General features: G+C 29.2%; 1 protein-coding gene across 1 annotated transcript in view; it reads left to right on the forward strand.

Moving 5' to 3' along the window:
* The first annotated feature begins 1610 nt into the window (after positions 1-1610).
* The window catches only part of Gad1 (glutamate decarboxylase), a 134342-nt gene continuing 108377 nt past the window's right edge, over positions 1611-27575 (forward strand). The window contains exons 1-2 of the mRNA XM_075361988.1: positions 1611-1699; positions 4821-4900. Of these exons, the coding sequence (XP_075218103.1) occupies positions 1635-1699; positions 4821-4900 (145 nt within the window). The 5' untranslated portion in view covers positions 1611-1634. The remainder of the gene's footprint in view (positions 1700-4820; positions 4901-27575) is intronic.

The following is a 27575-nucleotide window of genomic DNA, read 5'->3' on the forward strand; positions in this document are numbered from 1 at the left end:
GTATATAACATTAATTTTACGACATTGTTACAAATGTTTTTGAGGGATATCCACAGATAAACGTAGAAAAAATATTTAAACTAACAATCATTCAAGGAAAAGTAAAATATTTGATCTGTAAACATTTCGGAATATGAAACGGGTTCGGAAACTGTTCCATACATTTTGTTATAAGAAATCTACAGCCTGTGAATAAACTGAAGTCCCATATATGCCAATTTTATGAATAAAATATATTGAAACACGCTACCGGCAGTTAATCGTTTAATGCTTATCCCGATAACGCGTTTTCGTCCGCTATCCATCGTTTTTTCTTATGTGGTTGTGTACACACTACTTATTCACCGTGTTGTATGGGTCTTCAAAGATCAGATCCAGTCTATAAGAACATAATATAAAGTGCTAAAATATACTTAAATGTACCCTGTTACTAATCTGAAACAGACAGACACACATATGCACAGATACAACCTGCATATATATGCACACAAAAATGCTTGTTAGTGTTTTTGTGTTTTTTTAAAATAAAACTTAAGATTTATTTACTGTCGTATATTTAAAAAAAAAATTATCAGTAATCAATGATTTATAAAAATATTTATTTTTGGAGCAAAGGACATTTGAAGTTAGGAAAAAAAGTAATTTTATATATAAAAATATTATTACTTTAGAACAAAAAAAAATCATTCTTTACTTTAATTATGAGGAGAATGATTATATTTAACCAGTTAAGTAGAAATAAATATAAAATTTACGATTTTTTCGTGATTATAAATATTAATTTTAATTAAATTTAATATAATTGTTTTTTAATATCGAGTAATATTTATTCGTATGTATAATACATTACCGTGAATATTTTAAGGTAATTTACGATTATCTTAAATATTTTTTAAAACTTAATCAAAAAACTGATTTTTTTCTTTAAATATATCACATCACTTCTTGTTCTTTAATAAAAAATATTTTTCCTATCTCTTCATAAATTTTACCAGATTTTATAACGTTTACATAAGATGTTAATTAGTATTGAAAGTGTAAAAAGCAATAAAAAGTAAGCCTTTTTTCTATATTTATCTCGTAAATTGAACTAAGAAGTATCCGTAAAGCATTATTTATTGTATAACTGAAACTAATAGATTTTAATTTTTATATCTATCATTCGTACAAGCGGATACTCGTTTAATTTGATAACGACATAAAATTGCAAATATTTAGTTTATATTAAATATTTTAACAATATACCCGATTAATAGTTTTAATTTATTACTATGAAGACTGGTTAGTAACAGAACTTATTGATATTTACTTATAGACGGTAGTTTGATAATTCTGTCTTTTCTTGTCACTAGAAAAGAATCATAGTTTACATATAAAGACAAGAATAGCACGAAATATCCTCCGTCTACATAAAAAAATCAATAATTTCTGCCGCGCACAAGTCTTCATAATACGAATTAAATCGTTTTAAGCAGATTAAAAAATTAAAAACTTATCTCAGAATTATTACATTTTAATTAAAGATGTTGTAGCAGTACATAAGAAAAAATATAAAATACATATTTTTTTCGCTCCGACGGAATGGAGCGGGTATATGAATTTAATCTGTTTGTTTGTCAGGAGATCTGTGGTAAATGGATTGGCCGATTTCGATGCGGATTTTTTCTACCATAGAAAACGCTGTGGATCAGGTTCTTAGGTATGTATTATTACGCTGGCGCTTAAGGGGGCTGAGAAGCAAATTATTAAACTAATTGTGTTTTTTCTTTGCGGATGTGTCGCCATTTTATTGATAATTATTATTTTATTGTTGTTGTAAAAAAGCTTCATGAAAACTATTTTCGTGACGTTATTTATAATTTTATTTCGCTGTAAGGTGTTGCAATTATTTATAAAAATGATTAAGATAGGCGACTGTTCTATATTTTTGTTTTGTTTCTGTTGTTCTAATTTTTAAGTTTACTTTTATAATCATTTAATAAATCATGAATAAGGAAACTTATGTACATTGAAATCGATCGAGTTACCAGGAGGTGTTCTAGTAGTATAAAGTATGGCGATATCGATGCTTTTTCGAAAGTTCTATCGTATAAAAACACCAATTTATTTTCATTGAGCTTTATTTAAAATATTTAATTTTGTAAATGCGTGTTCAAATCTTGATTCAGGAGAATCACACGAAAGGGTAAAATCGAAAAATTAGTGATATTAATCGGAAATTGGGGTACAGATATGGAAAAGCTTATCGAGTTTCGATTATCTGAATCTTGATTATATAATTCAAGCGATGTGTTTGCTCGTCTGAAACTAATCGTCCGATTATTCAAGTTGCTGTTGAACAGTATAGATTTTTTTCTCGAATTTACTTTTTAATTATTTTTTTTTTATTCTTTCCATTATTTGCCAGACGCTCATAAAAATAATATTTTAAGACCAACCAATTATCGATAAAATCTTTAAGCCAGTTTTCTTTTACAGTTTTTAATTATTAACTCAGCCGATATCTTTAGTTATGTAATTCAGATATTCTAAATGACGTATCCGGATTCGTAAGTAAAATAATCCAGAATTTCCCGTGGTCAGTATATTCGAAAAATTTGAACAAAACCTGTTTTAAATATAAAAAAAAGATTGACTAAATACGTATCACTTCTAGAAATATTATAGCTATAATTTTTGCAATATTGTTATGTATATTTTAAAAACTTTGGTCGGTGGATAATGGAAAAGATCCACTTATCAAAATATTTTTAGTTGTTTTCTGTTTACACAATATATTTGCAGCATCTTTCATCAACCATTATCTATTCTATACTTCCCTTACAGTCTTTATCTTCTAGTTTATACAGTCTACTGTCTAATTAAATAAACAAAAATTCTTTAATTAGCTGATTAAAATTTTTTTCATTTGCTGTTTTTTTTTGTTTTTTTTGTCTACGTTGAATACTTTCGGCGGGATCTGTACATCTTCAGAACGGTTTTTTTTTATTATAATAAATTAATTAAACTTTAAAATTGATATGTTTTATTTTAGTCATTGAAATAAAATGAATTATTCTGCTTTTATTACAATCTACTGATAGTGGAAGTATTATTTTGATACCGTATTTAAATAAATCTTGAATAATTAAAATTAAATTTATTATTTCAATAATCCAATCATCTTCAAATGTTACTTGTTCATTAATTATACTTGAATTCATTTTTTTATTATATGTATTTTCTAGATAGTAAGGGATTTAAATTTAATCCCAATTAACTTTTATGATCGGCATGTTTTTGTAAACTTAAAAGGTATGTCTATTTTCCCTGACATGATTAGAAAAATTAATTTTTTTGCTTATTATATTAATATGCTTGTAAATGTTCTTGAAAATGTTTTTTTTTCCTAATTTCGTGTATGGTGTGTCATTTGTAGTTTTTTTTTTTAATTTTGCTCCCGCATTCTATTTTATAGACATCTGCTTTTTAATAAATATTAGAATTAGTTGTTTTTTTTTGTTTTTCTTATTTATTACGTAATCTTTTGTTAGTTTTAAAAATCATTATTTTTTTACTATATGTTACTATAAGATTTAAAGAAATGTAAAAATGATTGATTATTTTACTTATTGTTTAACCGTTTTCGTTCGCTATTTAATTGATTAAATTATTAAAAATTCATAATTTGTATTTAATATTGTACCAAAATATTGTTCCATTATCTATCAATAGATTGTAACAGAATAGAAAATAGAAAATACTCTGTTGTTTGTCAACAGAATATTTATTATAATTCAACGACTGGTAATAACAAACACCTATCTCAAAATTAAAAAATTTAATTATGCTTCTTTTTTAAATTTATTTATTATGCAAAAATATCATTCTAAAAATGCATAAATCTCTGTAAGTACTGAACGGAGACTTGAAAATGGAAAATCAGAGAGTTAAAAATTATAATAAGTTAATATATATATTCTGCTGTTAAGATGCATTTTTTAAAATTATTAATGAAAATTTCTTAACTACATGTGATCCACCAATTTATCTTTTCTTTTCCTTCTTAAAACTTTTTTATTATTTGGTATCCTACTAACCCATAAAATTTTCAACATTTTCCTTTAAAATTACGTTTCATGCCTCTATTGTTTCCTTTACAACTTTTTAATATTGCCCATGATTTGTTGTTTTAATACGCTACATTCCAGAAAAACCATTTTTAAAGATTATTTTCTAATTCATAAAATTAATTTTCTTTTTACATGAAAGAATTCTTTTCTAAACTTAGCCTGCTTTTGATATTTGATATTTTCTATACTTCACATATTTTACGAAATTTTATTTTTTAAATAAAAATTCTTTTACTGTCTGCCTTAGAATTTAAAAATATCTGTCACATTTTAATAATTTTTTATTCTTTATTTTCAAAATAAATTTCTCTCGTAGGAATGAACCCAAAAAGTTTAGTATATTTCGTAATTATTTCTTGTTTCTTCAAATTTAAATTTTCTCGAATTTAAATTAGTATTAAAAAATAGCAATAATTTCAGTTTTCATATTATATTTTTTTAATAATATAATAATTACAATTTGTTATATTTAAAATATACTTTTATTTAAGGATTAAAAAAATTCAGTTTTTCTGTAATTTCTTCATTAAAATCATTTATACGTTTTCTTTCTACAATTCTATCCATTATGGCATTGGGATTAATTAAATTAAGTTTTAAAATATTCGATTTAAAAAAAAAAAATTACCCATTTTTCATCTAATTATAACTATTGTTTAAAACTATGTATAAATAATTTATTTTCTCTTATTTTTTATTTTCTTGCAGTCGTATCAACTCAGACACAAGAATGAATGACATCAAGAAGTATCAGCTGTCTAAATCAACAGCCTGTTTGAAGTACACTGGTAAGATTTTTTAAATTAATTTTTGACACCTTTTTATCTGAAAAATATTACATTCTATCAATTTTTCACTTTTTTCAAATATTAGTAAAATCACGATATTTTCTATATATAAGTCTATAAAAATATATTTTCCCCGAAATATTTATATATAAAAAAAAAAAAAACACGTTAAATGCTGAAGTACGAGTATTTTTAGTTGTTTATTACATGTATTTAATCGGATTTAAAAAACGAGATTCCACATTCATGAGTTAAGAAAAATATATGGTAAAAATATTAATATCATAATCTTGTACATTAAATCTAAAGCTGTAGTTAGCCTAATGTAATGAATGTTTTTAAACCCCGCACAGCTGTGGCATCATTTAATTATCTAAAAGTTAAAACTTTACTCAGAATCTCTTACCTTTGTAAATTATTTTATAATCCCGAAAAAAGTTAACTTTTTTTGTTGTAAACTAACTATACACACACACACACACACACACACACACACACACACACACACACATACACACATATATATATATTAGCCTTTATCAGAGAAAGTTTTTTTTTAATGAAAACATTAATATGTAATGTAACGTTATTATTGTTTGTAGATATGAATATATCATTTTCTAGAGAGAGAGAACTCTAAGATGAGTTTGGTTTTTATATTTCGTTCTGTTTACGAAGACCTAATTTATTCGGATACTAATTTTTAATTATCCGAAATTACGCAGCGATATGTTAATGAAATTTTTAACTGACTTCACACAGGAGGAGGTTCTCAGTTTGACCCTCAAATATATGTACCTTTTTTTTAATTTTTTTTTTCTGGGCAGTACCTTTCACCAAGTGTACCAATGCAAAGCTTTTTTAACAATACAGAATGAACCCAAGAAGATCCCACACAGTTACCGAGTAGTACCGGACCATTAAAAAAATGTATTGGGCGAAAAACTTTACTGCAATTCTAAAAGCTTCTACATTGAATGCTTACTTTAGATTAGTCTGTACATGACACATTCTCTGAAAACGAGTATGTCTTTCATCGACACTTACTTTTTGTAATTTTTCACGTTGTCACTGTTACAAAAGTTAATCAATGCGAAAGTTTTTCAAGGGTTTCATTAAAAATACGTTTATGAATCAACGAAAAAAGTTTCAAAGATTATGTTCAAAAACATAATCTTTGAAACTTAATTTTTTAAGTCGGCGCAAAATGTTAGAATTAGCCTGAAGCTTTAATTCAAATAAATTTGATAATCCGTATCTCGTTCACTCATAATTCATTTAAAATTTAGGAGACTTCAAAAAATATGTTTAAACAATTTTATTGAGAGCGTAGTGTAAAAATATTTTTTTTCCTTTTCAGTGGAATATCTTTCTTTTTATTTTCCTTTATTCCTCTTTGGACTCTGTCAAAGATCGTAAGATCTTTGATAATTTAATTTATTCTCCCTGAAAGAGGTCTTCTTACAGGTATTGCGCCGAGAATAATTAGGATGAATCCGATAAGCACCTCAATTACAACCCGGGCGTTTTTATGCTGCTACCAGAACGGTTCGTAGGCAAAGTATCAAACTTTCCTTACCAGATTACAAAAAAAAAACATACAAACACAATGGAACCTCAAGTCTCCCGTGTTGGACTCTTGACACAAGAACACGGAAGCCCATCGGAGAAAATATATAAGAGATAAGGAAAAGAAGTAAGTAATGAAAGTATTAATTTTCAGATAAAGGAATTTGCCAAATGAAATGCCTAAAGGTACCCTCTAGGTAGGAGGCGCCCGACTCACTCATATCTCTTCGGAATATCAAGGATGTTATTTATAATTTATGATCGAACCTTACCATTAACAAGTTGAATATACAAGCAGAGATAGATTGTTTTTTCTCCAGAAACTGAGGATCCATCTGTGAAGAACACCTTCTCCAAACCGTTGAATTGTGTGTCTTTTAATGCTATTAAACTCTATTATAAAAAGTTTAACCAGAACTGCGCCCAGGAAAATCCAGAAAAATTATCGGTACTCCACTTAAAATCCCATCCCACAAGTTATTATCATCAGCCAATTGAAACTAAATCTTTTTAATCTGGTTTTCTTAATTTTTTAGGACTTCTTTACTTAAGAAATGTAATTTACTGAAGTAGATGAGGTTTCAGTAGATTCACTCTAGGAAGCAGAAAATCTCGAAGTGTACGTAATTCAGCGTACATTCAAAACTACTTCATTCGATCCTTGAAGGGAAATTCGAAACCTGAAAAGAAAAGAAAATATCTTTTGTATGTAAACAGTTTGAATGTATCGTAATTTTCCCATCATTTTAATCATAAACACATAGGTGCACGCAGGTATCATTTCCCCTGTATTGAAATATCTTCCTCCCCGGATTATTATGTGGAAATGACAACTAGATGTTCTATTTATTCCCTGACAAAAACTATCAAAAAATCGAAAATATACACGATATTATCAAATTATATCCTTTGTAGACAAGTCATTTATCCTCTCCATTTAGATTGAAGTTTTGTTTTATAATTATAAAAGGCTTTTAACCGAATATGAAAAATTCTAACTATATTGAAAGGTGGTACAAATCACATCACTTTTCATTTCTTCGCTGATTAAATGTTTATACTAAGTGGACTGTCAATGTTGCATGTCTCTTATTACTATAAAAAAAGTAATGAAAATGATATGATGCTGTGATCGCATGAAAACCGATTTTAAAAATTATAATTTATTTAATCTATCATCTCTTTATGATATAACCTGATATGTAATCTGTTAAGCAAACAATACATTTTTAAGTCCTTGCAAATAAATTCTACCCCGAGAGGAAGCATCTGAAGTAATTTTCTATTAATATTTACAGTAATTTTATTTATTTTGTAAAATGATCGAATTCTCCAGTAAGTAATTCTTTTCACCAAAAAAAGCGAGACTGTATTTCTCGGTTTTCGTGAAAGATTTTTTTATGTGTGTTAAGTGGTGAAAATAAATGATATTGTTAGTTTTTATGATTTCATTTTGCAAAATTTATATTTTCATAAACAGATCTTTAATTAATTGTCCTCAGTTGTGCGTATGCAATAAAAAAACAACTGTGAACAGTTATTATTGAGACCCTAGAAAAGTAATTAGTGAATATAAGTATATCGTCTTGGTTGTGTTTTGTCTTACTCATTCCCATTTAGTTTGGTATTTTAAAAACTTGACGTTTTATTTTATTGTCGTAAGATTTTTTCGAGGTGGGAGTAGTATTTTCATTATCACCATTGTAGCGTAAAATGTTTTAAACAATGTAAAAATTATATTTTTTCAATTAGCTTAAAATATTGACTTTTAAAATATTTTTATGTACTTGGGCAATGAAATTTAGAAAAAGATGATTTTTTTAAATTTTATTGTATCGTTTTATCAATTAATTAATTTAAGTAATTTTTGTTAAAATTTAATTTCTTTTCAAGAAAATTAGTTTATTAGTGGGTGAAATTCTAAGTTTTTAGGTTTTATAATTGCCAGGAAAATTCAAGAGTATTATTACCAGTTTTGTTTTGTCTATTATCATCGAATGATTTTTAGTTACCCGTTGTACGTTACAGATTTTTACAATTAAATCTGCATAATAAATATTTTTAATGTTATAATTTTTTAACCGACTCACGCCTTGAAAGGATAAATTTATAATTGCTTTTTAAATAGACGATCGTCTGATTTAAATAACTTATTTTAAATGAACTTTTCATATTTTTACCAGTGAAATTGGTGTATAAAAATTCATTAGGAGCCAATGTTCCCTGGATTATTGAAAATAATATTCCAGATATATTAGTATCCTTCAGAATAAATGATAATTATCTCTTATTATTTATTGGAACGGTCAGCTTTTTACATCGATAACACTACGATCAATGAGAAGTTTTAGGTAACAACTTTAAACCGTATAGGACGTAAAAATGAAACAAATCCGTTTACTTACATTTGGTGATAAATAAAAATCGCGTAAAGTATAAGAAACATTAATGTGATTTACCATAAATAGTGATTAAAATTTTAGAACTATATAGGTAAGCAAAAACGTGCGTAACATTTTTTGTTATGCAAAGCGGAGACTTTTACGTATCATAAACGCATTTGTAAAATTACACTCGGCTGTTCAGCAGTAAGAAAACCGAGAAATTTATTTATTACATAAAATACTCCCTTCCAGCTGGTGATAAAATTGATGTTGAGTAGTTATATTCCTAACACGCTTATCTTTTGCAAGATTTTGTCTGTTATTGTCACAATACGTTTAAAACTGCTGGAAGTAATCCATTTTATCTCGTGACCTGAATTCCTTTTATGTCAAAACGCACAAAAAGTCTTTTCTTTTTTTTGGTAGAGTAATTTATCTTGTTACTTTTTTTGGATAGGCCTATTAATTTTAACTAGAAGAAATTTCTACTGTATTATGCTTTATTTATCGGTTTTATTAAAATTTTAATTTATACCTCTTTATCTATGACGTAAATAATCCGGAATGTGTCAGAATTCGGTCAGGTTTTTTCATTAAATACAGATTTATTATGTCTTTTGAGATTTCATCGCGTCGTTACTTTTTATTCAACTCATACGACCTTAATCCAGTTAATCTTTAAAATTCTTTCTAAATAAATCAATATTTTTTTTACTATCATCAGCTTTATTTTCTTCCTTCCTCAAAATACAATAATATATTAAAAGTGATAAATTTTTAACGTACACCGTAATACTTGATGATTTATCAAACGGTTGCAGGTGATGTATATACATGTCATAAATTACTTGTGGATTTCTAATAGCCAGAACAAAAAATACTTCATATATATTTACATTTTCTTTTTTGAATCGTTAACCTTAAAAAATATCGTTTTAAAAATAATAAATCGTTATGGTATCTTATTACTCCTAATATAATCTAGATGTAAAATATCTAGACAGTGTAATGATAAAGTAGACAGTTCTTCACAATTTCAAGTAGATTTTAGGAAAACTAAAATTATCCCTCTAGGTAACGATTATGGTTTCACGGAATGTGGACACAAAGTCAATAAAGAATTTAAAAAACACGACTGTTGGATAGAGATTTTGATTGACATTTAGAATCTTTACTTACAGTAAAAATCTCCAGAATTCAGAATCTTTATTTCCAGTTTATTTTATCGAATTAAATTGAAGCGATTTTTTTTTTAGTTTAATTATTCTTTTTTTCTGTTGATTTAATGTGCTTTGCGTTTTCTGTAATTCAAAAAATTATTATTAACTACACACAACCGATTTTTTCATAAAAAGTGGATTTTCGAAGTTCGACGATTTTTAACGTTATTAATTATTAATTTTTATTTTATATATATTTTCCTTTCTTATTAATAGATTTTCAATTAATGGTTTTTAACGAGTAATTAATCTTTTCAATCGTTCTTTCCTAGCATAGAGTTCAAGAAATCGTAAAATGTAACTATTTTAGTTATATGGAATCAGAGATTATTATTATTATTATTTTAATCTAAGTATATTTTTTTACAATTTATTATTTATAAAATTTTTCTTGTTATATAAAATTAGAAATATGAATTAAATGTTGTATTTTAATGATTTCAGAAATAAGAAATGTTTCTCTCATTTGTATCCTATTCCTATATTTTGTTATTAAAAATCTTAATTATAAGATATTTTAAATAGCAAACATCACTCGTGCATTCTTTTATTAAAAGTACAATACAATACAGTGCGCTAAGGAAAAGAAAAGAAAATGTGAATAGAATGGGTTTGATTAAAAAGCTAAGAACAATCGTTAAGCACGGAACTGGAAATAAGTCAGAGGGTTGTACAAATGACCCCAAATGCTACGGGCAGCCGAGTGTAAGGTGCGTTCGGTTACGAATTGATGCATCCGGCTCTTACGATATTCGGTATTGTATTCGTCACTTTTTTAGATCGGGTGTATGTCTTTTAAACTTTTTTTTTATACTTTTCCATTTTAGTCAGAAGTTTTACGTTAATACTTTTGATATTCTCTGTATACTTCACCGTACATATGAATCTTATAGCCAAAGATTATTTTTGTTTTTAATAAGATTTAGTGTTACTTCAGAATATTTTAGAATCAGTATGTTTCGTCCATTCAAAAATGATTGATTTAAATTAAATAATTATATTTAAAGTGCTTCTCTCTTTCTGTCTCTCTCTCTCTTTCTTTCTCTGTCTGTGGTGTTAATATAAGAAACGTTTACTCCTTACTGGTGTAATGTCAGCTGATTTTATACATCTTTTTGACTTTCTTTATACATTTTAAGCAGTTCTTATCATTCAGGTTTTGTTGTAATTGTTTGTTTTACTTTCCTGGCATCATAATTCTAGAACAGCCTTTCTCAACCTGGAGGTCGCGGTAATATTAAAGGGAAGTCGCGGTATTAGCCTACAATTTTACACGTAAATAGTAATGAAATCATTTTACGAGAAAGAAATCGTTTTTATCTTCATATGTGAATTGTAGTTATAACGTTTTATCGGCAGACATTTCCATGAGCCGGGTGTGAAATTCAACCGGTAACTTAATAGCTACAATAACGTTTTCATTAAATGGATTGAGTACCCATCTCTTCGAGAAATTATTTTTATCTTCCGGGAAATACTCCACCGACTGAATTTTTAGCTCGTACAATTGCATCTTCATGCTATCCAAACTGTGGTGAATAATAGTGTTTACTTCATCCAAATGTTTCTCAATATAATCGGAAGCGAGTGGAAATATATCAAAATGTTTGCTGTGAAGGCGAATAATAACTTCTTAATGAATACATTAATTTTGTGTGTCATTAATAAAATGTTTATAACTCGTCCTTGAATGTGTAAATTCACATTCAAGTCGTTTAAATGCAAAAATACATCAGCTAAATAAGTCAACAGCAACATATACTCATTATTCTCTAAAAATCTCTAAAGACATTGAGAATGGCATTTGTGTATCCTGGAAAAATATTATTAATTCATCTCGCGATTCCAATAACGAGTTAAAAACCCAGCGATAACCATCTTCTGTATGGAAAAGAATATTTTTCGCCCCTCATCGCGTATTTTAGCAAACAGCCTATTCTATAATGGTCGACTTTCAACGAAATTAACCATTTTTACAGCTTTACAAAGAATTTGCTTGAGATTTTCCGGCATATTTTTTGCGGCAAGAGCATGTCTGTGAAGGAAGCGATGTGTCTATTCCGCCTTTGGTATAAGACGATCTTTTATTTTTTTTCAGAAATTCCCTGTTCTTTCCTGTTATCGCCTTTGCACCATCACTACATACTTCAATACTTTCACTGAATACTAGTATTCAGATCTAGTATTCAAATCCGTGTAAAAATAATTGACTTTACTAGGACTTGAACGCTGGAACTCTCGACTACCAAATCAGCTGATTTGGGAAGACGCGCTCATCATAGACCAAACCGGTGGGTGGGATTCGTAGAGCTAAAAAGGTTGAGAATCACTGCTATAGAGCTCTGCTGCAAGAAAGTATGAGTCAAAAACCGGGATATGTTTTTTTTTTACATTTCGACATTTTATGGCCCAGAAACCCCAAAAAAAGAAAAAAAAGTGGGGATTAATGTTCGAATGTATGTACGTGTATGTATGTATGGCGTGTTTGAAGCTTAATAAGTTTTGAATGGATAAACCTATTTTCATGAAATTTATCACAGAGACTCGTATATATGGGACAATTTGTTGGTAAAAGTTTGGGGTCAATATTTCTAGGGGGTGGCTTATATTGTTTCTTTGAGGTCAATTTTACCCAAATTTTGCAACATAACACCACTTTATATTAAGTTCTGTACATGCTTATACTTATCTTACCACTTAAATAAAATTTGCCCCTAACCATTCCCCTTCCTCAAAAATCGAAAAGTAATTTTTTATTTTTATTTATTATATATTTTTTATGTCTTCCTAAGCATAATAATAGTGCAAGTGATTCAAAAAATACTCTGTGGCAATGTTCTGGGTAGGAGAGCTGATCAAAGTTTAAGCCGATTTTTTGATTTTTTTTTTTTCATGTGTCATTATTTTTCCACGGTAATAAGAGAAATGGGTTGCGTAGATAAATCTATTCGAAACGTCTTTCCAATCTGTTTTGCTACTTCAACTAAGTTCTTACACTTGCCGATAGCATTTTAGGACAAATCTCCTTTTTTTTAAATATAACATGAACAATTATTTTTAATTGGTTCCACCTGAAATATAACAAAAATTAAGAGGTTTATAGACGTTAAAACTGATTTTCTATATATATATATATATATATATATATATATATACACATACAGAGGATGTTCCACGATGAAATCGAGAAATTTTCAGGACATATTCTACTGGTGAAAATAATAAAATAAACGTTCATATAAAGATGACTCTGGAAACGCTTTTTTTCGAGTTCCTACTAGCGAAAGATTTTTCCCGATTTTCAGCTCCTCTAATAAAAGAAGCCATACTGTAATTTTTGAGACCCAAATTAAGGAGCAAAGTTAGTGGTCACTTATGCAATTTTAGCTGGGAAATAGGATAAAACAGGTCCTAAAACCGTAACTTTAGTATTTTTTATGATATCCGAAATAAAACGCAAAATTATTTGTCAAAAAATAAGTTTTTTTAGGTAGATTTCATAAACCCACCGGGTTGGTCTAGTGGTTAACGCGTCTTCCCAAATCAGCTGATTTGGAAGTCGAGAGTTACAGCGTTCAAGTCCTAGTAAAGCCAGATATTTTTACATGGTTTTGAATACTAGATCGTGGATACCGGTGTTCTTTGGTGGTTGGGTTTCAATTAACCACACATCTCAGGAATGGTCGAACTGAGAATGTACAAGACTAACACTTCATTTACACTCATACATATCATCCTCATTCATCCTCTGAAGAATTATCTAAACGGTAGTTACCGGAGGCTAAACAGAAAAAAGAAAGGTAGATTTCATAAGAAAACTACCTATTGTAGTGGGTACCATGATTCGACATCCGTAAAATTTCGACATATCGTCGCGTTTCACATCCCCCAGACCCCAAAATCATCGTCAGCTCAAAAGTCTATATATTCATTTATATATATATATATATATATATATATTTAAATTTCTTGTGGCCACGATAACTGCTGTAATTTTGCGCCAATCACTTTCAAATTATTCTCTAAAAATAACTCGACACAAAATCTCGGTCAAGTTTGTTAACAGCAAAATCGGACCATGGAGGTAGAAATGGTAGAAATTTTTGAAAAAAAATATATATTCCTATAACTTTTTTATTAAGTAAAATTTATTCGTTTAAAGTTCCTACTATTCTTTGGATAAGGGCCTAAAATATATCAAGGTAAAGGTTTTTGATATCACCAACCATTGGCTCAGGGATTGAAAAAAATGGGGTTTCGAAGACAAAAAAAATCATACCTCCCTTAACATGCACTGTATCGAATCGGTTTAAAGTGGTTGTTAATCCTCTAAACATTACCTAAAACTTTTGTCTAAACAAAACTTTTAATATGACCAACCCTTATGGCAAGGAATAACCAAAACCAAAAACAGAAAAAAACAAAATATCGCTATAACATTCATATTAAGTAAAATATTGAATTCGTTTAAAGTTTTTACTATTATTTGGATTAGTTCCTAAAACCTCTCTACGGAAAGTTTTTTGATATCACCAACCATTGGCCCAGGGGGTGGAAAAAATGGGGTTTTGAAGACAAAAAAAAATCATACCTACCTTAATAGGCACAGTGTCGAATCGGTTTAAGGTGGTCGTTAGTCTTTAAAAACATTACCTGAAAATTTTGTCTGAAACAAGTTTTGATATGATCAACCCTTACGGCAACAGATGACCAAAATGTTGCTGGAATTGTAAGATGGGGCTTGTCGTATGCTAAACATGTGAAACTTTTTTTCACGTGCAACCATTGTCGTATTGAGTAAATTTGAAGTTTTTCTTAAATTTAAGGTGGAAATTTTTTTTATGTTCTACTTAGCACCGGTGAAATCTACCTCCGCCTTCCGGCGTCCCGAAAGGGATTTTTAGGTATGTAGTACAATAGTTTTGTTAAATGACTAATTAATGCAAAAGATTTAAAACGAAACTTGTAAAAAATTTAATTCTGAGAAGATTAATGTAAATATAGCCAATAAAAAGTAAATAAAAACTTTTAAAAATCGGTTTTTTTATTAATGCAAAACAGATGAAAATTAGATAGTAAATTATATTATGCTTTCTGTACCTAATAAACATTCATTTTAAAGAATTCTTTTTAAACATTCCTCGGTGTATCAGCATTTATCAACGAAAGGGTCATTTCCAACGTGTTCGTTTACTATTGAACGCCAAGTAAATCATCGTGTTAATGATGAACATCGTGTGATTCATCATATTCAGCGTAGCCCTGGCACCAGTACAAGGCAGTTTTATGTCACACTGGTTTGCCAAAAAACAAAGTGTGGCGCATCCTACGGAAAGAAAATATTCATCCTTTCTGCCTACAAAAGGTTCAAAATCTGCGGCCAGCAGCTTACCCCTGGTAGTTAAACTTGTGTCATTAGCTTCTAGACAACGCTGATAAGGTAAATTTAATCTTTTTTACTGATGAAGCCACTTTTATGAGAAAGGAGTCTTCAATTCTTTAAATATTCATTTATTGAATACAGTCCAGTAATTTCTGACATATTCCATATAAGTGTTTGGTATGGCATTATTTATGACAAATTCTGGGACCATTTTTTTCCAATGAAAACCGTACGGGAGATGCATACGTTCATTTCCTGAAAAATAATTTGCCGCCTTTTTTTGAGAACGTACCTTTACAAAATAGTTTGCAAATGATTTTCCAGCACGATGATGCAACGCCACATTTTTCTTTAGTAGCCAGAAATCACTTTAATTTTAATTTTTTAAACTGCATTGGACATGGTGGACCTGTCACTTGGCCAGCACGATCATGTGACTTAACGGCGCTAGATAACTTCATTTGTGGCCATATGAAAACGATAGTATACCGATAAAAAGTTAATACTAAAGAAGAGTTACTCATTAAAATACTAAATGCTATTGAATTTATACAAAACGATCCTGAGATGATACGGAAAACCACCGGAAATATTTTACGTCGGGCAGAGTGCTCTCTACATTTTGAAGGAGGCAATTTCGAACAATTACTGCAACTGAGGTTTGTTATTTTGTTATCATTTATCCTTTCATGTATTTTATTTATTTATTTTTGCTATATTAAGAATAATATTTATTAGGTACAGAAAAAATTATACGATTTTCTATGTAAAACTTTTATTTACTTTTTATTGGCTGTATCTAAATTAATTTTCTCAGAATTAAATTCCCTACAAATTTTTCTACTAAATCTTTCGCATTTATTAGTCATATAACAAAACTATTATTCTACAAACCTAAGAAAAACTTGCTTTTCGACACCTAATTTTGTGTTTTACGTCGGATATCTTAAAAAATACAGTAGTTACAGTTCTGGGACCTGTTTTAATCTATTTCCCAGCTCAAATTACATAAGATACCACTAACCAACTTTACGCCTTAATTTGGGTTCAAAAAATTACAGTGGAGTTTTTTTTATTATAAGAGATGAAATTCGGGTGAAATCTTTCGCTAGCTGTAACTCGAAAACAAAACTCATTTAGCTTTTCACGAATCTTAACCGCACAAAAAAAGGAATTCAATAATTTAAAGAAATCAGGTGGCCTTTACAGTCTGTCATTTATTTAAATACTCTTTCAAAATCGGTTGATGTATACGCATGATTTTCACAAGAATTAGATGTGAAAATGTAAATTGCTATGTATGTGTTATAATTAAATATGTATTTAATCAACCGACTGCTCAAATGTAATTACAAGTGTATAATGTCACTGTCAATAAACATATTGAATCGGCGCTAATTAATAGTTTGGGAAGAGGGTAACACCCACATATGTTACCACTACGAAGGGATGATAAACGCTCCCCTGGGAAGTCGAGCCTAACGGCTGCTCCTGGATGTGTTGGAAGCTGAAAGCTGGAGGCGGCGGGTGTACATATTCTACCGTATGCCCTCCGATAAAACTCATCAATTTCGCCGCTGATACTCACTCCATAACATCATCCGCTACCACCATTATGCAGAGCTATCCCTCCCAACCCGAATGTACCAATCGATAGCCCTGATTCAACCCACCACTATTCTATAGAATTTAGCACAGACGTGACTTCAGCTTGTTTGCGTTTTCCCATACGAATAGCTATTTAAATGAAATGAAATTTTAAAAGATCTGGTTAATATAATATATTAATTAAAACTCTTGGAATTGTAAAACAGTCCGGCGTTGGAAAATAAACGAATTAAATAAAATACTGTCTATATATTTATTTTAAAATATATTTTCCGGTGAAATGAATTTGATTTTTCTTCAAAATAAAAATAAAAATAAAAAATTTTACAAAAGATGTAAAATTTTATGGACTTTTAACTTGTTCTATTTTTATTAAAAAAATTTGTAAATTACTTCTAAACAAACGGGAAAAAAATAAATAATTTCTTACTAAGGTGGCTCTATCCGCAGGAAATAATTAAATAGCTAAGATTTTCGCAAAAATAAGTTTACCCTGCAGGATTCGCGGTAACAGTCGGACCAATCATATTAAAAGTTTCCTGGACAAATGTAATGTAGCCCATTTCTCAGGTCTTTATTAAATAAAGTATTAAATATATATATATCTTCTTTTTTTTCTTTTTTATGTTTATTTATATAGCGTAACTTCAACCTGTGTTTGGGTAGAGAGACCTACTAAGAAAAGTTTCATGTTCACATATGAACATGTGAAAAAATTTTATGTTTAGATTTTGATAGCTCTAGAATGGATACCTCCATTTTGGTAAATGAAAAACCAAATATAGAAACTTTCTTATAAATTTGACTTTTGGTAACTGTATTATTTCTTATCTACGCAGTTAGTCAGGAACTGGACATACCACTATTTGTAAAATGATAAATGTCACACAATATCGGCTTGCCATAAAAATTCTCCTGAAACCTTTCTGAAACGTAAATAAATACAGCTGTTAAATAATAATTGAAATTTACGTAGCGGGTTTTGAATTTTAATTGAATATCTGTGCTAATTATAATTTTCCATTTTTACCCTTCTCGTTTCATTGTATAAATATGAAGAAAATAATTTTTTTAAATTAACTATTGTTACGTAGAAAATAGGCATATAATTAAAAAAAATGGCTATTAAAAATATATTTCGCGGCTTTTAAACTGCATCAAGTTAAACTTTTCATACTTAAGTCTAAAAAAGTTGACAACAAAGTTATACTTTCCAGACATTGGTTATTTATAGTGGAAAAATAATGATACATGAAAAAAGTTTAAAATATTTAAATATCAATATTTTTAAACTTCGATCGGCTCTCCCATCCACAGTATTTCCCCAAAGTATTTTTTTGGGGTCACTTGCATCACTACTATACTTAGGAAGACATAAAAAAAATTCGGCTAAAAAATATGTAAAAAATAAAAACATTTTTTTTCGATTTTTGCGGAAGGGGAGAATTTGGGGACAATTTTTTTTTAAATTGTAAGATAAGCATGTATCCATGTACTGAGATTGATATAAATTAGGGTTATGTTTGAAAAATTTTGAGTAAATTGACCCCAAAAAAACTGTCCATCCCCTACCCTCTGGAGATATTGATCGTAAACCTTTAACAACAAATTACTCCGTGTACACGAGTCTCTGAGCCAAGTTCCATCAAAATCGGTTTATGTAGTCAAAGTTTAAACACGATAACATTAAAGCTTTAAACCCGGCAACATAACGTACATACGTGCGAACAATATCCCCCACTTTTTTTTGTTTTTTGGGGTCCCTTGCTCATAAAACGTTGAGAGATGCAAAAACACTCACACCCCATTTTTTGGCTGATTACCATACTTTCTTTCCTGCAGCATAGCTCTGCAGGTGTGATACCAGAAATGTAAAAATTGTGAAATTTTTCTGCATCTACATATAGCAGGCCACCGTAATTTAATGGGGAAACAACATTAAGCTTTAAAATCCGTCAGCTTTACTTTAATCTAAATCTAGACAGTCATTTCGATTGTAAAACAATCATCATTACTATTAATGATACTAAGAAAGCAAATAAAAAAAAGAAAATCAAATTTTTTAAATATTCAGAATAAAACCAAAGAAATACTAAAAATGTTAAATAACAAATAAACATTTCCTACGAAACAACTATAACTAGTATTACGTATGAAAGTGAAAGTAAATAGTTACTACAATTTTTGGGTTGAAAATTAATTCTTAAATAGAATAAAATGACTTCTGATAGTTACGGAAGAAATATGCACACTGATTTGTGTCATAACGAACGATTCATTTCATCCGATGCAACGTAAGATGTTAGCTTTTAATAAGGCGGATTACTGGCAAACCGATTGCTTAATCTGGAGGCTTATAGCAACAAAATAAAGATTTATTTAAGCTGGGTTAGATGTTTTTTCTAGAATGTCCACTGATATCACATATAAAAAAATTTAAAAAAAATATTTCACAAGTGGAACAAAACAATCTATTTAAGAATATTAGAAAAAGAATAGATAAAACGTAGAAAATAATTGCCAATTGCTCTTCACTCCGTATAGCTACAACGTAGAGAATATTTTTAAACGATCACAACTTTGCTACATGTAGAAGTCGTAGCCTAGGCGTAGTCATAACGTAATAATAACCAAGCTTAAAGTAATCAAAGCTGCCTTATATTGTTCTCTGTTCTCGGAAACGTTAAAGATAAAACTAAACCAGTCGAAAGAAAGGCTATTTGAAAATTGATTTAAAAAAAAATAATAATTACAACTTAGGATACGAAGAGTAAACTAAAATAAAGATTGAAACATAATTGCAGCAACTTTGTTACAAAATTCATTTATTAGAAACGTTGGTTTTAAAATAAATGTACACTAAACAGGAAACCTTCCTTTATGAATAGTACCTTTTTTGGGTACCTTTTTTATGAATAGTGAAAGAAAAATTTTCATTGTTGAACGATAGAGAAGAAATATCTAATAGGCTGTTTTAAAGTTTACAGTTTTTTTTAAATCCTTTTGTGAAAGTTTTCATAAGAACATTAAACTGTTATCCATCCTGCTCTTAAAATTTTGTTCATGGGAGGAGATTGACTGATTTTAAAATTCACGCTGTGTTTATCTTACAGAATAGGCGAACACAAGTCGAAAGAGGCAATTTGAACTGGAGTTTAAATGTTTTAGACATAAATATTTTAAACTAAATTTAAGATTGCTATCGATATTAAATTGGAGAAGAATTGATGCGTTCGAAATGTGGGCCTACAGAAGAATGCTCCGCGTCGTACGGACGAAAAAGAGGACCAACAACTCGGTAATAAACGTACTGGGTACACAGAAGTGGTTGTCCGTAATATGCTTCCGACGCATCCTCCACTTTTTCAGCCATATAGTCCGTAGGCCCGGCGAAAATATTGAGAAGCTAGTCGTACAGGGAAAAATCGAGGACAGCAGCTCATGCGGAAGACTGCCGAAAAGATGGCTGGACCAAATTGATGAGGCGATTGGAGAAATGTTAGGCACATTGATTCGAATGGCAGAGGTTGTGAGCTATGGCGGAAATTGTCAACGAGTTATGAACTCACAGGCTTGAAAGGAAGGATTACTAATGATGATAATGATTGGTATTAAACAGAACAAAAACATTTATTTGTATTTCTTATTTGCTTTTATTTTTTTATAGTTATAAAATCCCAGCTAAAAAATTGTTTTATAGTATTTTGTAAGTACTATTTTCAGTTAATGTTATTACTATTTTTTTTTTGTTTTTTTAAATTTAATTTACTTTTTATATTTTATTAACTTTTTCAGTAGTCTCTATTGGGGTGATGACTGTTTAACAATCGAAATTGCCATCTAGTATAGATTTTAGTAACTCTTATGGTTTTTGGAGCGTAATCTTTCTTGTTTACCAGTTTATGAAAAAAATAAAGCCTGTATTTAAAAACACTAAGATGTATGTATAGCATGTTAACAGTCTTAAGATTAAAAAATCTATTTCTTCTATTTTTATCATGCGATAAATTTTTTCACAAAATTAATTTTTAAATTTTAATAAATTTATTTTATTCATCCTTAATTTGGTAATATATATTTCGTAAGATAATAGACTGGTGTATAAAAATTTTAACCCAATGATCTGGCTTGAAAATCACATAAATTATATGAAAATTTTACTTTTTAACGAGATTTTTTTATGGTAAAATTTTAAGTTATTGTTTAACGCCACGTTTCGGAAAATAGCGACGTTAATTTAAAAAGATATTACTTCTGGAAACACCTAATTCTGGTTCTATTATAATTTTGTTGTCGCACATATTGTTAAAGTGGGATAAAAAGCAGTTAAATGGATTGAAATGCACACTTCTCTTGAAATTTTTATCTTTGCTACTTAAAATAAATAAGACGATTATTGTAGATAGTAATAACAGTAAAAGTCCGTTGAACACAAAAAAGGTTTATTCAGAAGAATTTTTATTAAATCAATAATACAGTGTTGTCTAATTTGTTATTTATGTTGACTTTTGGTATCTAAATTTCATAGCAGCATCTTAATCTCATTTTTAAAAAAAATTACTTTCCGATTGTTTCATCCGTGAGGCGAAAAGCTATAAACATGACATTTAAGAGTCATATAGAAATTCTGTTTCATCTTCCTCGAGATTTTGCACCAGTCATTGTAAATCTTAATCACCTTCGATACTGACTATAGGACCCTTATTATTTTCTGCGGTTTGATTCATGAAACGTGTTTTTTAAACTTCGTTTTCTTATTCATAAAATTGTAGAAGTTTTTGAAAAAAATAAAACAGGAATAAGTGTATAAGTTTTCTTACCGAGCTTATTGGATGCTGGAAACTGAAAAGTTTCCGATGAATTGTGTACTGCTTTCGAACAAATTATCCTTGGAACATTCGGCATAAAGCATAAACTAGATACGATTCAGTATGGTGGCGTGCCGTGTCTCGGTATATTTATTCAGCCATTTAACGGATCTCCACAAGCTCATCTCTGTATGCTGTGTATGTGTTCCGCTGCCAGGATCTACAAAATTATACTTCTGGTTAACGCCACCTCAACATCGCATTGTTTGTACACCTGCCAGAAGTCGAAGTTAATTTTAAAACCCTGTTTTATTTTCTGTTTAGTAATTTTAATTAATGTATTAGCCGACCGGTTACCAACCTCAAAAATTTGTTTCTTCTCTACATATTCCTCCGAAAATTCACAGTTGAGACAGTACTCTGCTTGCATCTGATTTTCGGAAAGTGAATAGACTTTCGTAGATTTTGACAACGCATCTTATATCGCTAATTCTCACGTCACTTATTTTTTCGATGGCATATAAACATATTCCACACAGATACAGATCCCAGTCAATAACAGAGCTGTTACACGTATTCAGCTGGCGGTTGAAAAAATCAGTAGAGGTAAGCTCTTCATAACAATAGTAATAAAACGTACGACATTGACAAACGGACCAGTGAGCCCTCCATTCAGTTCACTGTACTTATTCCCGGTGTTGTAATCGCACGATAAGACATTTCACTTCACAAATAGTAATTCTCTGAAATACATTTTCACTTCATGACTGATTTTGTTCCCGGTTTTGCAAATCGCGGGATTCTTCGCGGCAGAATCCACGCTCTTGCAAGAAAGCGATAGCTTATTCTTCTAAAGTCGGCAGATTCAAAAGCCTCAGTTGCATATATTGATGAAAAGATACAGTATACTGACAAGGTAACGTACGCGTTCAATAACTAAACGGAACACAAACTGAAACGTGAATATAAAAAGCAATTAAGCGGTTTACAGTAAGTCATTACGTTATCGGAATTTATTGCACAAGAAATAAGAAAAGGTCAGTAGCAGTAGGCAGCGTGTATTGTCTGAGTAATTTGAATGTTATCTCTCCGTACGAATCGACGAAGGTAAAACGGCTTTCTTGAGGAGTTGAGATAATAATATTGGTCAAGACGAAGTGATACGATAAATTTATTTACCTGCGGGAACATGTGTATTATCTTGATCCCTTAGTACATTATACAATAAATTGATTTTACTAAATGTCCTATTAACTTTTGGTATCGACATGCAGAAGTATCATTTTTGGAAGTAGAAGGGCTAGATTTCACGAGTATTGAGGGGTCCAGATAATAGACACGTTACCTTAGGTATCATTTTTCAATTCATCCGGAAAAATATCTTTATCGTTTGTAATTTATCAGTACATTGTTTGTTCATTAGTCTAATATAGTTCAAAAAATGCCCAGTCTTTTCGTAAATGTAATTAAAATATGGAAACTATTAATTTACGAGAAAACAGAGCAGGGTGATCGAGATAAACACAAGTACCGATTTTAATATATTGTTTTATTTTTTCGACAGTTAATCCTGGAAAACCCCGAGTTCATAGCATTAAGTCTTAAGTATTCTGTCTTTTAAAAATATAAAACCATGTCATCTTAAGTAGAAAAAAAATTTTACACTTAAAATTTAATTATTAAAATTTATTATTGATTTAAATCAATATATATATTGTTAATACATATCGGTCTGTTATACCCTGCAATCATATTTTAAAGCACCAGATAGTCTTACACTACAGATAGTCTTAACTACACTATCTGAGTTTTTTTAAATTTGACCTGGGGTTCATATTTTAAATTTATGTGCATATTTTACTTTGTTTTTTTTTTTATTACAGTGAATCAGGTAGTGTGACAATAAAATCAAATTATGTTATGGAAGTAGTATTTTAAATATCTTTCCAGTAAAAATCCGGTATTAATAAAGTAAATGAAAGCAAAAATCTTAGAAATTATGTTTTATATAGGTAAGAAATCTATTATCTTGTTGATATTATCAGAACGACGACATATAAAAGATATAATGGTATATAAAACTAGAGTATTGTATTAAATTACGATGTAATGGCCCCCCTTCAATCTATCTTAGCCGAATATAGACAGCTCAATGTGTGGCTAACAGTAATTTATTTGCCTATCAGAATAAAAACCTACCCCTTAAGCTCCCTTCTTTACAGGCCGGCATTGAAAAAAAGTTTCCCTCCCTTTCTTTTTACACCCGCAAAGCCTTAGGGGAGAGATGTCTAGATTTGAAATATTCCTTTCGGGATTAATATTGAAATCCTGAGTAAACCTTCTGTTACTTATTTCTGAGCGTATAAATCATTTGTTTTCAAAATAAAAAATTATTTTTTAATGGCAATTTATCATAGTTTGGTCTATAATGAAACAATTCGATCGATAAATTTCGACTAGAAATTTAAATACTTGTACTGCGAATCACTGGAATCTCTGCCGTAATCGTTTGTGTTTTATGCTTCGTGAATTCCATAATAAAGATTTTAGTAGTATTTTAGAATTCGATTTAATTAATTTAAATACCTAAAATATTTAAAACTAACATATATACTGTTTTTCATTCCCTACGTTAATCAGAAAGGATCTACTTGTTTACATTTTCGGGAAGAAAACATTTCAGCTCCTCGCTCACATCTAACGAGTGGTACACCGGAACGATGCTTTTATTTATAGGTTACATTAATTAACAGTGTTACAAAATAGTTAAACGATTTTTATTTATTAGTATTTTTTATCGTAACCTTTCTTTCTTTCTGAAGGTTTACTGATCGAGGAGTGGTCGTATGTTTATTTTTTTTTTTCAGTACTATCTGCTGGATACCTTTTGTTAGAATAACTAAATTAACAATATATTCTGATCGTGTAATTCAAGACAACATTATTTATTAAAGAATTTAATTAAATTGCTTAATCTCTAATCCGAAAAAATTAAGCACAGTCGGGGTTTTTAACCTTACTTCGCGCCTAACTAAGAGGATTATGGTTTTCTTTTTACTCATATTTGTTTGAAATTTAGTACATTTGAAGCACTGGGCTAATTTTACAAAAAATAAGTGGTTACATTATCTGTTTTTATTTACAAAATGCTACTGTATAAAATATATTTTTTGTAGAAATAAAGCAGCGGGTGCTAAAATATGTTGATTTTTATGTATTGTATATAGTAACTGTGTCCGTTTGTATATAATTAAAAACAAATAATGCATATCTAATATCTATTCTGGAGAATCTTTGAACTTCTTTATTTTATGGAGTCGGTTAAACCATTGTCAATTTAGGAAGGCACAATTGTTGCATTGTTTTTAAATAATTATGTATTAGCTGTTCTGTGACAAAATAACGGCTTCACCGGTTTTCAGTTTTTAGTTATTTAATTTTCTCTTGAGATTAATAATAATTAAATATGAATTAATTTGGTAATAACAATATGGCGGGCACTAGGTGCCAGTTATACTGCATTTACACAATCCGTGTAAAAGTTGTGTTCACTGTGCACAATTTTTACTTATTCAAACTTAGAATAATTTAATAAAGATGGAATGGAATGTAGGGTTACTTTGCAGTGCCTTTTTTTTTACATTCATTGTATTTAATATTACTTTCATAAAACAGGTCAGAAGAAAAAATGGTTCAGTTTTTACAAGGGAGATCGCAATATCAGTTGCTTATTATATTTTATCAAAATTACCTGTAATTTGAAAACTCAACTTCTTTTTACGATTTAACGTTTTACTTAATTTTTTGATTTTCTTTTTACATTTTTCCGGAATTTACCTACCTCAAAATGTTTTGATTTATTAATGACTTATTTAAGAATTAAAAATCTGATTAGGTGTTATATTTTAATTTGTTTTGTCAGAGTTTAAATGACTCACATATAACAGTTAAATAGCAGACTTTTTAAGACATTGATTCTAGCTTTCATTTCTTTATATGCTTTTCTTTTTATATTAAAATGTTAATTACATCCCACCTCCTGATTTATGTAAAAAAGGTTCACCATCGTACCTTTTTTTAACAGTTTTCCTTTTGTTTTTCCAAATTCACAGTAAAAATCATTTCATTTTATCCTTTTCAATCTAAGTATATTTTTCAGTAATACCCCATTTCAAAACCCGTTACTGTTTAATTTCTTGTCTATTAATTGAATATGTTTCTCCTGTCGTTAAGGAAATTCACACTTCCTATTAATGGTAGTAAATATAGGTATTATAATTAAATACAAATTAATTATTAAAAAATTTCTTATATACTGTTTTCTTTTCTTTTTTATTACTCCTAATTAATTAATTGTATTTATTTTTTTTAATCATAATACTTAACAATTGTATACTAGTGTATAAAAAAATTCTTTTTCGCTTCCGTTCAAAAAATAAGAACAATATAGAAAACAAAATGTTTTTCTTGGAAGATAAATTCCCCTTCAAGTAGTAAAAACAAAATTAGTGGGGACGAAAAGTGGGTTTTACTTTGGAAAGGCAAATAGCGGATTTAGGGTATTGAATCCCTCGGCTTCATTCAATGTACTTGGTGGCTTCCTGAAGGGTGCCGATGTGGATGGACTTACATAAGTCCCCCAATATATATTAGCATATATTTTACAAAGACGACTGCACCTTATTCACATCTCTCGTTCCCTTCTTTTTCCCCAACATCGTATTATAATAGATTTTAACAAACATATTTTACAACTTAAAGCGTCCAGAGAATTATATATATATATATAGTGTTCCAAGGAATTTCTCTTTTACTTATATAACTGGATTTCTCAGATTAAAATATAATGTAAATGTTACCTTTTTGCATAATTTTTACGATGTTTCAGTGGGATTTCTCAAACAGATTATACAATGCAACACATTTGGGCCAATTTTCTTTTATGTAAAATTATATTTTAGTCTATAAACTTATCCTTATCAATTTCGCTCATGTAACTACATAACTGCACTCTATGTCAATACAGTGCAGTTTTTGTGCTTTTAGGGGTGTCAGGTAACCTTTTGAACTCAGAGAAGGAGGAACAGTTTTCACTAGCCGTAACTAATATAAAGTAAAGCGTTTTCGAATATTACGAATATATATATTTACGTGGCACTTTCGTGTTGTTTTTATCGGAGGAATACACATATACGAGAATTTTTTAAGTGTTGCTACGTAGAATCCTTTCATGTATATATTTGGGGAAAATCAAAATGCTTTTTTCTTTACTAATTTTTGATAAAATTAGTTTCAATTGAGGTAAGTAGAGTTCTATGCTAGAAAATGCATAGTTATGGCTGATCTGTTTGGTTATAACTAATCCTAGCGTAACGCTAATCTTAATAAACAAAATAAATCTACATCATATTCTTATCTGTTAAAATTTTGAGTCAGATGTATTTTTACTTAATATTTCTGTTTTCCAACCATTATTTAGAATAATATTTTATGTAATTTGGTGACAACAGTAAATGTTACTTAAATTATTAATGTTTCACAGTTTTAACATCCGTAACTAATTTACAGAACAAAAAAGCCTTTACGTAAAGAAACAATAAGCTTTGTTTTTATTTTGTTGCAGTTTATCCTTTAATAGACTTCTTGATGGAAATTCTGAATAACATAATTATTTGATTATTATGAAAAAAAATGTTATCATTA

This window comes from Lycorma delicatula, chromosome 4 (genome assembly GCF_047948215.1).
Source record: "Lycorma delicatula isolate Av1 chromosome 4, ASM4794821v1, whole genome shotgun sequence".
NCBI classification, from domain to species: domain Eukaryota; kingdom Metazoa; phylum Arthropoda; class Insecta; order Hemiptera; family Fulgoridae; genus Lycorma; species Lycorma delicatula.